This window comes from Molothrus ater, chromosome 3 (assembly GCF_012460135.2).
Source record: "Molothrus ater isolate BHLD 08-10-18 breed brown headed cowbird chromosome 3, BPBGC_Mater_1.1, whole genome shotgun sequence".
In the NCBI taxonomy this organism is placed as follows: domain Eukaryota; kingdom Metazoa; phylum Chordata; class Aves; order Passeriformes; family Icteridae; genus Molothrus; species Molothrus ater.
This window is the reverse complement of record NC_050480.2, coordinates 45,099,258-45,112,102: the sequence shown is the minus strand read 5'-3', so window position 1 is coordinate 45,112,102 and position 12,845 is coordinate 45,099,258. Positions and strand designations below refer to the sequence as shown.

Below are 12,845 nucleotides of genomic sequence, written 5' to 3'. Positions count from 1 at the left end.
TGTTTTATACAAAATCTGCATGTAGAAAAAGTTCAAAATATATTAAAAAATAGTTTTAAGAATGTGGTAAGGAATTCTGAGTATTTCAAAATTGTAAATATTGAAATCTACAGTGAATCAGTTATATTTCAAAGAAGTGTAGTCCATATTTCTCCCAACATGAACAGAAATATGCATTAAAATTTTATTTTAACCTCATAAATCTCTTTAAAAAGAAGCCTTACCTTTCTTTTCACAAACTTGTCCCAATAGTTATTTGGAAAAGACCTGAAGAACACAGATAAACAAGATTACATTTTAGACAAATATATACAATTCTGTTTCTATGAGTCGCAATGTGGTGGCTACCACCAGTCAGTCACTCATGAACATTCTGGAGTGAAAGTTGCCAAATGGTGTTCAGCCTACCATGTAAATGTGAGAAGCAGAGCAGAGCCAATGCCTGCACACAGGATTCTAGAGCAGCTACATCCCACACACAGCCCCACCAGGCAAAGAAACAGAGCTTTGAGTATGTGATGCAAAGCACAGCTCACTTTTGAACTTACAGCAATGCACAACTATCATCACTGTCCTTGCCAAAACAAACCCATCCCTCTTCCTTTTTTCTTTTATGAAGAGAAATAATTTTAAGGCAAAAATTTGAGAATGCGTAAGATTAAATAGTAAGAGTAAAAATGACAGTAAACATTAGCCTTGTAGGTGCCTGAAAATTTTGCATATCCTTGCTAGAAATATATCTCTAATAATTATTTATTTTAGACAAGATGGATGATAAGTATGTAACTGGGGAAACAGAAGAGTAATTACTTGCAGGGTTATAATGGGACAGAGTAAGTAAAAACTCACTGTGTGTTGATTACAAGTCTATCCCACTGTCCCTTAATATCATCCTCTGATGGCTGCTCAGTTATATATAGCCCATCAAATTCCAATTTCCTTGCCACTTCCTTTTCTCTCTTAAAAATAACCAGTGGAACCTGCAGTTGAAAGAAAATACAGGAATTATATAAAATGCACTGATATGTCTGCAAACTTTAAGAAAAGCTGGTTGCTATGAAGAAACAAGTATCAAAACTGAACAAAGCAAAAAATAGTACTTGAAAAAATTAAAAGACTTAACAATTCCCTAGAACACAGAAAATATATTGATACACTAGGGGCAGGTAATTCAGATTCATTAAACTGCAGTGTGCTAAACAGTTGTAAAAAGATGGTCAAAATACCTGAAGAGGGATCCTTCAAATAAAAACAGTTTTTCAGTGCCACAAAAGGATTAGAGGTAGTCAAGCGAAAGAGACCTAAAATATTTTTTTTAATCCTTCAAAATTCTAGTTCCAAATATTATTTTGGGATGGTATTTTTTGATTTCATTTTGATACCCAGAGATGTTAGAGGCTCCTTTTATTTGTTAAAGGATTTTTGAGATTTCACAGTGGGAAACAAAGTGTTTTGCTGCAGAGACCAAAGACTGTGAGCAACAAAAAAGAATTGTCAGCAGCTGAGACACCTAGCCAGGCTATATCTACAACCCTCTTTCATCAGCTGGATGACTTCAAAAGTACATTTCAAGAAGGCAGAAATAGTGGTCCAAGTTGAGTGAATTTTCCTAAGAAATGTGCTACCAAAAAAAAAGTAAACTTTTTACTTTATCCTACTCTTTCCTGGAACTATTTCACAGATCCCCAAAATTCACCCACCTTGCATTACCCACCTTGACTGCAATAGTAGTCAAGATTGTTACTATTTCAGTATACTCATGGACATGAATATACCGAAATAGTAATAATGAAAATCAAGACTACTCCAGCAATACAATTACATTAGATACAATAAAAAAGAGTTCCAACACTATTTTCAGACTGCTAAATGAGAAAAATGTAATGGATTTCATGCTGAGCAATATTTAGAAGCAAACCTATCATACACTGGCCTGCAGTTCAGAAGATTTTGGACTTACAGATCTCCAAAACTGAGACTGAAACCATATTTGGACCATATTTTGGTTTCAGAATTGGAAAGAAGTCAATGAATTAAGATAAATATTGATAACAATGTTTTTCCCTTCTAGTCAGAGAATAAATGTTCCAAAAAAAAGTAATATAAAAGGTCATAGTAGAAAACAAACAAAAAAGCATGAGGCAGGAGAAGAAAACATCTAAAAATCCAGAAACCTAAGCTTTCATGTTGCATGGCAACTCATGCAACAAAAGAATGTTTTAGTATCTATTGACCTGTAGGCATACTTAAAGTAGAGATGAAAATCAACACTAAAAGTAGAGACATGATGAACGTTTCCTTGAGCTACAAATGCAGATTGTGTCTTTTAGCACAGGACAAATTACTAGCCATTGAAAGAGGAAAAGAAAAATATTAATATACAGAGATATAAGGACAAATGAGCAGCTGGGTCATATCAAGGGTCCATTTAATTTAGCACTATCCTGCACTTTGACTTACAGCTTTTGCCCTGGAAGTGTGTAAAAATGGGGGAAGTACATGTCAGATACACTTCTCCCAGCTCCAGAGATTTATGAAATTTGGTTTTCTTAAACCACAATCAGCATTTTGCCAGCCGAAGTGGCATCTTTACTTTTCAGATCCCTCACAGAGATCTTCTCCAAAATAGTCCTTTAAAAGATGCTTAGGCTCCTGCCAAAACACTACCAGCAGAGTGTGTGTGTAGGAACAGCAGGCATCTTATAGAGCCACAATATGCAGCAGCAGTAGTCCAAAATGCTTCATTCTTTTCAAATGACCTAACTGACAGACTAGTAATGCAGTATCTAAAACTGTCATCTGTGTCATGTGTGTTCACATCTTGTCTTTGGCAGTCACAAGCAGCTTCTGAAGCAGGTTACTGCTGTAACTGTCTGACTGACTGCAAATCAGACTCTGGCCTACAGCCTCCTGAACAGACACATCACCCAACACACACTTTTCTGTGTACATTACGCTAACAACTCAAGATTTTTTTCACAGAGTGCCCCAACCTGCTTAAGCAGGTTGACTTTAAGTTATACTGCTAGACAGATTAGAAAGTTTAGACCCAGAAAAAAGAGTTAATTTTTTGTCTTACTTTCAAACAATAATACCCTATGATGCAGAAGAATGAGATGACTGTGTGTAGGATGGCCAAAATCCTCAGTGTGGGCTCCATGTAGCCACTGCTTTCTTCCAGGACATAATGCACTGCAATGACCCTCTCATCATCACTTTCCAGGATGTTCAACTTGGTGCTTTCACCATCAGATACCACAGGAAGCTCCTTTTCTTCTGTCACAGCAGATGTGGAGACCTGTTTAAAACAATATTGCAATATTCTTTTGACAGGAGCTTTACAATACTACAAGTTAAGTTGTTGAGCTGAAAAAATGATACCAAAGACAATATAACTGTAAAGAAACTTTAAAGAATTTTTGCTTTTGCATAAAAATGTCCAGAAAGAATACTTCAGCAAGACCTTTTCATCTTGTTACACCAGTCTGTGAAAATGTGCTTTTTCTTTCCTTTTTTTTCCACTGTCTGTCCATGTTACCAAATCTGGTCCATGATGAATTTTATCACTTCAAATTCAAGAAAAGGCACAGGCCTCTTAGAAGAAATGCTTGACAGTAGTCTTTATCATCACAGCTTTCTGCCCAAAAATTATTCAAGTCCAAAGTCTCTAGAGTTGCATTAATGTTACTAAAATCTTGACAATATCAGTGATATTCTAGGTAGCTTAAGACCATGTGACTCTCGGCTGTAAAAACCCTTTCAGGAGAGCATAATGGCACAAGAAAACAGCTCAACTGACATGGATTCATTTAAGTTACTTATGAAGGCTCAGCTTGGCAGCTTCACTGTACTGGGAAATGGAGCATCTGAGGCAAGGGTGTGCCTCTCAGCCTGCTGCCTTTGTCCTAGCACAATGCTCTGTCAACAGCTATCTGTGTACTGGAAATCTATTTTTACTTCACACAAACATTTCAGCTGTTACCATGTTAGATTTCTGAAGTGGTAGGATGAAGCAGGTATTTAACATGTTAGGCTAGGCAGTTTTACCATAACATATTGACTACAAAATCCAGATGTTTTCCAGTGTACAACTTAAATAGTTATATTTTTAGAAATTTACCTTATAGAAAAGAAGGATGAAGTTGATGGCAAAAGCAACAAATAACGCCAACATCCTCATGTTGTAAAAGTTTCGTGCAAAATAATTCTGAAAAGAGGACAGAACATAAATACACTTTGCCTAATAAAGATTCAACCATCATTAGTAAGTTGCTGCTGAGAGGGGTTTTTTTGTGGGTTTTTTTTTTCCCTAATGGAACTTTTTAATAGAATTATAAATATAAAAAAAAACAACTAACAAATATTTTGAATGATGTACAAGTTCTCTCCTACTTGACATGTGCAATAATGAATAAAGGACCTTTCATTTCACTCCATTCATAAAAGATGAAGGATTTCTAATTGCCTCTTACATATTTTTCATTATCCTCTCAATACACTTGGAAACAACACAGAGACATGACAATATAAGAGGAATGTAATAATACAGAAGTCTCTATCTTCCCTGTAGTTCAATATTCATAGATAAAGCAAATTGCTACTTTTACCAAAAAAAAAAAACCCTCTGCATATAAGTTTATCTTAAACATCTTCTATTCCTAAATCAACTGCATTTTTAACAGGCCAGCAAAAATTCACATGTGACCTGAGTACCATGAATAGAAAGCTTTTCTGACATTTTGATGCTATCAAAAGGACTGCAGAAATGTACCTTTTCCCTTCCTGACAACACACAAACCTTTACAGTACACGTTTTGAATATTTTAACACTCCTACAGGAATTCTGCCATTTTTCAGCCCTAATCATAGATGACTATTAGTGAAATATAAAATGAGACTATTAGAAAAAAATTTAGCTAAATTCACATGATTGCAATGGGAATTGCAGCCTAAAAGTGAATCTTAGTTCAAAAGCCAAATTTAAACACTTAATTTCTTAATAAGATTTTGACTGCAGCTTTGTAGCTTTGCTATGTTCTCATACTAGAAGTAGGCCATCCCTACACAATTATATATTATATACATAGCAAAAATGTACTTCTTTTTGCTTTGCATTTCACTCTGGTCTCAGAGAATATGAATGGATTTTAAGCAGCTATGGAGCAAATGTTATCTGATATTTTACTGAGAGACTCTCAGATGCAGTTTTACATTTTCATATGGTCTTATTTTCTACAGGTTTTGAAAAGCTTGAAAAATACTGATCTGCTATTTCACAAAAAAAAAAAAAAATCTGCAACATCTTTTCTTATTCACTTCAGGTTAAGCATTGTATCTTAGTTGATTGTTTTTAAAGGAAAGCTTGTAATTTCCCAAAGGTGTCTCTCAGGGAAGGAGAACTCCTACTGTTTCACTGGCTGCTTTAAAAATTCAGGATTTTACTACCATAAGAATGCATGGATGTTTTCCATGATACACAGGCATCTCTGAATGTCTAGGTTTGAAATAATAATGGTCTTCCTAAGAATTAATATCCTGTATACTAAGTTATTTGCGTGTTTCTTTTCTCTAATATTCCCATTAAAGCTTTTCTTCATTGTTCTCTTTAAGGACAATGGTGGATAGAAGAATGTGGTCCACCATATGCTATTTGTCTTTATATTGTTAGAATATTGTGGTATGTGTCTCGGCCAACAGATAAACATGTAAGTTAGATAACAACTTACAAGAAGTTTCTGCTGATATGCAATGATATTCTTCCAGAAAACTGATTCCTGAACTTCTGGTTCTCCATATCTGTGCGTATGCAGTTGTCTTAATTTCTGTTTCCCTTTGTCTTCCTTGGTTTTCTCTTCTTTTTCTCCATCTTCTCCTCTTAGGATAAAAACAAAGGCAAAATAGTATGTCAAATTAATAAAATTGCTAAATTAAAATCACACCCTGAAATAGACTTTTTTGTGAAAAACACCCTGAAATTCTGTCTTTTAATGAGGCTCAAGTTGCCATGACTCATGCAGTTCATGCACATGACAAATATCCCTCTTCAGTCCAAAGTGCTGGCAAGGGTGACAGTCTGGTTAAGGCCACAGATGAACTTACTGGTTCAGCACCCTGAAGTGGAAATGTTAGCTGGTAGAGGCAGGTAAACAAAAATCTGCCAACCTTGCTATCAGAGGATCTTCATAACTATGCAGCTGATTCTTGCAGTGACAAAATGTCTGTAAGCTGGCAGCTCTATGTCTGCATGAGTGCCTACATGTTTAAATGCTCCCCTCCAACCTCATGCACTTAAACAATCCAGTTCCCACAAAGGCTGCAGAAATCTTTGGTTCTTCTTGCCCTTACAAGTCAAACCTCAAGTTTTAAATTCTGCATTTCTGCCCACCTGATGAAGTCATAAGTACCCACTCCAGGAGGAGATGAAGTAAGATTTTGTCAGCATCTGGTGTGTGAGTATCACCATGCTGTCTCATTAGAGAAAGTCAGAGTTCACAGGCTGCCTTCTCCAAATACATGATCTAAAGAACTGTGAATTGTCTTAGAAGTTAATTTGAACTGTCAGCATGATAGATGAAAAGATCACAGAAGTCTATTTGAAGCCAAACCAGAGTGAGAGGCAACTTCTAAATTACATTATTTATTTCTCTGTTCCTATCTACAAACAGAATGACTGATGTCCAAAGCAGGCTCCTCTTCCTAGAAGACATTTGATAAACTTTCACTTGAAAGTTTGTCATGTCAGGAGTAGCTTCAGGGCAGCTAATAGTGCCAGGTACTGTACTCTTGGCAGAGAATACAAGTATTACTGCAACTCACACAGTCAAGCAGAGCAATCAACAGTGAATGACCTTCAAAAGTCAGGAAGACTTCCCCTCACAAAGTTATAGTGGCCAAGTTAGAAATTTGCTGCACTGGTTAAGAAGACGAGTTTTTGTTATGGACAAGTGCTTGTCATCCCAGAAGAGCAGTAATTATTAGAGTTTGAGACTAAGGGATCTTCTTAGAATTTTGACAGTGATAAATCAGATACAGAAACTGTACATAGAAATGTACACGTATCAGGAATCATAAAATACAGGGATGGAGATTCACAGTTTTAAAACCAAGCACTATATTTTGCTTTCCACTATTTTATTCTGAGCTAATGGCATTAACATTAGATTTTAACATGTCCTAAAAGGGTTTAAATTATTATTGATCAAATATCTTCATAAAGATGTCAGAGTACTCTGTAATTCATTAAAATTGTACTGGAATGTTAAGGTTTTGCAAAATGCAAATAACTCAAAACATGTCATAGCAAATGGGAGAGAGTAAAGCAGATTCAGTCTCTATCACTGATGGATATCAGGTCTCTGCAACTCAGGTGCTCTTAGAAAGTTTTCAAAATTTTTTTTTCCAGTTTTAAGATTTGCCAAGGAAAAAAAAATCAACTAAGCACATTCTAAAAGAAATTAAATAGAAATTAAATGGAGATTACAAAGGATGCTTCTGGGAAGGGAAATTATAGAATCATAGTGGTGCTTATAGGGCATTTCCTTGCAAATGTGCACAGATGAGAACTGTTTAAAAAAGCACCCCAGCCTAATTGGAATGAGAACTGATAGAAAATTAAAGGCAAAGGAGTACAAACAAACCTGAGGTTTTTTTCAGTAAAACAAAACACTTTTTTTTTTTGGTAGGATCAGAGGTTAAAGTAATACATACTCAGCTTTTTCAGGTTCTGATTTTGTTTCTTCTTTCTCTTCCTTTTCATCTTCTTTCACCTTCTCCTACAGAAAACCAGGATTAAAAACCATGTGTAAACATTATTATTATACAGTACAGAGTTAATTAAAAGAATACCCTGAATGCAGAATCTTAGGGGGTTTTGAGTTTTTTTGTTAAACAATGGAAAACCTGAAAAAATATGATAATTTGATTTACATGAATGAAGAGAGGCAATTTAGCATTGAATTAAAAGCAATCCAAAACAATATGTCCTTAGAGAAGGCTGTAGAAATTCAGGTTTGTGACATCAGAAAGAGTAAACACTAGTAATTATACATGGTTCTTTAAAAAAATAAAGTCAGAAAACCCAGAAAAGCAAAGATGCAAGTATTATTTCAAGACTACATTTAATACACGAAAGAGAGAAATAGATATCAGAAATAGAAGATACAATTACCTGGATTTTTTCCTGTACCTCGGGCATTGGGGCTAAGGAGGGAGTGCTCAGTAAATCACTCAAACCAGCATTTGGATTGTGAGGGATCAATTTATACTGTCCACCTTCTCGTTTCAAATCCAAACCAAATATATCTGAGAGTAGATCACTCTCTTCTGTTAGAGTCTGCAGATCCGTCAAGTCTTCTGCAGGCAATGCAGCTTCCGATGGTTTCCTCTCCCCTTCTTCTTCTTCCCCACGCACTTCATCCTGAGTGGGATCTGGCATATTAGCCAACAGTTCAGCCACCTTGATTTTCTTGGCTCCTTCTACTAGGCTTCCTCCAAGAAGCAAACTGCATATGATGCGAAAAAAGCCCCGGACAACACTACAAGCAAAATATAGTAAGCCCACCAAAATGCTCCAGTAGGAAGAAAACAAAGCCATGACCATGTCCTTCATGGTCATTTTCTTCACTTTTTTCATTTGTTTCTTTAGACTCTTCATGCTGAGCATTTTCATAAGAGTCATTAAATTATACTTGAGAGCTACTAAAGCTGACTTCATGGTCACGAGAGAGAAGAAACCCATTCTAGGATCTTCTTCCTCAGAATTATCTTTCTCATTCTCCTCTTTATTAGCTGACCTTTCATTCAGATCTGACTCAGAGATCTGGGCAGCCAGTTGCATTTCAAAGATGGTATCCTCACAGAAGTTAACAAAAAGCTCCATCTTTTCTTTCTCTCCACCTTCATTTACAACATCAAATATAAACTGTCTCTTTGACTCTTTTACCTGAGGTTTTTCCCACTGAGTCCGACTTGACTCGCTTATTTCAAAATAAACTCGTTCAATGCGCTTTGCGCTGCCCATGATTTCTATACGTCCGAGGAAAGGCTGAAAGTAATTCAGCACACTCTCTGAGAGCTCGAGGAAAGTCTGCAAGCGCGTATCATGGGGCATGTGCTCTGACAGGTTGGTCAGGAGAACAGCAACATTGAAACCAATGTCTTTTGCAGGCTCGTGAAATCGTTTCACAAACTCCTCGTAGTCCAAAGTCTCATTCTCATCTGTTTCAGCACATGACAGCAGAAACTCCGTTTCAGACTGAGTGTAGTGCTTATGGCTTTCCATTGCCCTGTGAAAATCCCTCTTCGAAATTATCCCTTTACCATCAGGGTCATACTCTTTGAATGCATCAGAGGAAGTCAAATCTTTCAATTTTAGGAACATATCAAAAAACTTCAGAATCATCTCCACATTGTTGGATGATTCCACAAGCATATCGACCATCTGCTTTCCAATAGTTCCATTCACAACATTACCTAGAGATAATGACAGGATATTAGAGATAATATCAGCAAATATTTTGGCAAAGAAAAGTGTATTATAATGATCAGTGAAACAATCAAAGAGTAAGAATGATAAATTATTGGATAACACCCTTACATGAGGAAGCTAGCTATGAAATCTGGAGTCTTTTACTATCAACTCTACCCTAAGACTTGGAAAAAATGTGACTAAGTATTTGCAATTACAGAAAGGAAGAATTAACAAGGCCTGTAGAGAGAGATCATACATTTAATGCAGTACTACAAGTGGGGTAGCATATAATAAATTTCCCTATAGTGCAGCACAGACAGATCTAATGTCGCTAGTTCACTAATATTTAGATGAGCAGCTCAGTAGGGTCCATACAGAGCACAGCCTACAGTACTAAGAATTTACTTTGCTTTTCAGTAACGTTCTATGAGCCCAAAGCCTGGGGAATCAAAATTTCAGGACCTTGAACATAGTCACTAGATGAATAAAGGCTGTTCTTTATGGATAAGATCACTACCAAAATAAATGCAATATATTAAGGTTGTTAATAAAATGACTGCCCAACAGTTTCATCCCCAGAATTCCAGATTTCAACTTAAATGTAAAAGCCATTTAACCATCTAACCCAAAAGATAAGTTCACAGAAAAAACCCAGAACTTCTGTTAGCTCCAGATTTTATAAAGTTCTGGCATTCAGAATTAACATAACCTATGTCAACTACCCTACTTAAATCTCCCATTTACTTTCAGACCTGAGAGGTCTTCTCACAATTGAGACATGAAAATTAAAAATGCAAAGAAATATAGAGCACTATCTCTCAAATGAAGAAAATTACGAAGGTAAAAACTTTGCTAGAACAACTACGAAAGAGATTTCACATTTTTACTACCTTCCAGCATAGACAGCAACATGACAACCATATCTTTCTGAAGATCCATTAATTCCTTCAATAGTTCAATTTGACTGGAATCCTAAACAACAAAACAGTATATAAATATAAATGATATATTGCTTTCTTTGACATTTATTATGTGCATGCATATTTCACCTTGTAAAAAGCAGACTTAGAAGTTAAAAAGCTAGAAGTGTCAAAAACGGTAATACAGTGAAAATATAATTAATTGCTCAAATTCTCACAGTATATTTACACCATCATCTGTTTAGAAAGAGTAATTAAATAAAGAGAAAACTGAATCTGATAAAAGATTTAAAGCAATAACTGGGTATGTCAAGGTCACAGATGGTTCTTCTGTAATGTTTTGTGTCAACTAAAATATTGTCACTTTTGGTGTCATCACGTTTACAGCCATGGAAAATTGTAAAAACAGCAACAGCAGTAGCACATAGAGCTCAAAGTATAACGTGATTCAAAATGAGCAATTTCATTATAGGTCACTGAACTTTTCGGAGCGAAAAAGAAAAGTTGAAATAAAATGTTAAAATATTTATTGATAAAGATCCATTAATATATCTTTAGACATGCAATTAAATTGATTTTTAGCCACTTCTTATCTCATTGGGTTTACCGAGTTTACTATATCACTTGCCTGGAGTCTGTCTGGATAGAATTATTCAACTACTTAATTACTTCCTCAGTGATACACTGCTATATCATGCCATTGATAACAAATACTTGAGCAATGCTGGACTTCAGTGAGTGGTACAACAAACTCAAGGTACTCTATGGCTGTGGCAGGATGCTTTGCCCTGATAAAGCTTATCTGCTTGGCCTGGAACCCAGTCAGGAGATAAAGCAGTGCAAGCATCTGTGATGAGCTACCATAGTGCTGCTTCTTAGTGTTCAATATGCTAAAAGGCTGGTCTGGCTTACCATCTTTAAACACACACCTGTCCCTTTGAAGTCAGACTTGACAGATAAGCTGCTGAACTGACCTAGAGGCCTATGACTGCCAGCCAACTTCTTTCTGCTATCAAAAATCCATGCCACTTTCATGGTTAGATTGTTCCACAAACTTGATGTATGTGGCATTTCTCCCTTGGATTTGGGACACCTCTCCACAGTTACTTTACAAGGATTGAGAGAAAGAGGAAGAAGTACACCACAAAATGGAGTGTGATAAGATTCATTCAACTCTATGTAATATTTCTTCTGCTAGCTTGCATATAATTGCTTTAACAGAATTGCTTTCATATGGTGTGCTTTGACAATAAGTGTTATAGTTGACCAGTGGTTTTAGTTTTTATACTATGTAGTAAGTAATTCTGGTTAAGATCTGTCTGTTCAATTTTTTTAATAACTAACTCATCTTTTATAAATTCATCATCATTAAAACTCGCAGGACATTGATTTAATCATACCTCTGTAATTCTTTAAATTTAAACTGTCAAAAATATCTGAAGCTAAGGAAGGGTTTACTTTCATTTAAACCCCTTTCTATGAAGGAGTTTAAAATACAAAAAAGGTTTTCTTTCTGTTCTTCAGACTCAAATAAAAAGATTTTATAATAAACATTGTCTAAAGCACCCACTCCACCATCAACAATGACAATTTGGATCTTGGATTGAAAACTGCATAATTTGGAAATAACAAGATTTTTAATTGATTTGCCCTCTAAGTTTTCATTACAAAACTTTTAACTACAAAAGTTATTTACAACCCAGATTGTCTTTGTTCATTTGGATTGAAAACTGTACTTTCTTTTTCTACCTTAGATTCTTAAGAATATTACTATTATCACATTGTTCCTTCCTGGTACAAGATAGAGAATTCAAATGCAAAAAAAAAAAAGGAAAAAAAAATAAAGTGCAAAACCCAAACAAAACAGTGATTTAATTTTCTCCTGTTAAAATCTTGCTTCAAATATTCTCCAAAAGTGCTCTGGAAACTCATGATTGAAAAAAAACCCCAAGTATTCAGTCTAGGCAGGTCCCTCTTACAGACCAAAGCCATACAGCAACTCCTTATAACTCCACTTAGCCACACCACTTTTGAAAACTGGTATTTCAACAGAATCTGAAAAACACATTGAAATATTCTTGTAATAAATATAAATGAAAAAAAGAGCCCATAACTATTCTGATGTTTCCTGCTAGACTCTATAAAGAGCTTTCAAAAGCCAAAAGCTTGAACTCCAAGCAAGAGAAAGAAACCATCATCATTTAGAGTGATGCATTTGGAATTATACACTTGGAGTGTTTCTGTCATCCCAGAGAACATCAGGAGTAAGTGCACACTCCTGTTGTGCACAGCTGCTGGGCTATCTTTGAAGAGGCAGGATGAGTATCGTTATTTTCTAGATTCAGTAATCAAAGATGCTGTGAAGCCATTCTGGGCACAGCTGAGACTATAAACTTGTCATTACTGTAAAAGCAAATCTTGCCAATAGCCACATCTTATTTCATAAGCAACACATA

The 12,845-nt window shown here is 35.6% G+C and overlaps 1 protein-coding gene across 1 annotated transcript in view; it reads right to left on the bottom strand.

The window, feature by feature from the left end:
* The window catches only part of RYR2 (ryanodine receptor 2), a 385,720-nt gene that overhangs the window by 17,940 nt on the left and 354,935 nt on the right, over positions 1-12,845 (bottom strand). The window contains 8 exon segments of the mRNA XM_054514420.1: positions 225-267; positions 850-980; positions 3,080-3,298; positions 4,121-4,207; positions 5,727-5,874; positions 7,708-7,772; positions 8,168-9,471; positions 10,360-10,441. Of these exon segments, the coding sequence (XP_054370395.1) occupies positions 225-267; positions 850-980; positions 3,080-3,298; positions 4,121-4,207; positions 5,727-5,874; positions 7,708-7,772; positions 8,168-9,471; positions 10,360-10,441 (2,079 nt within the window).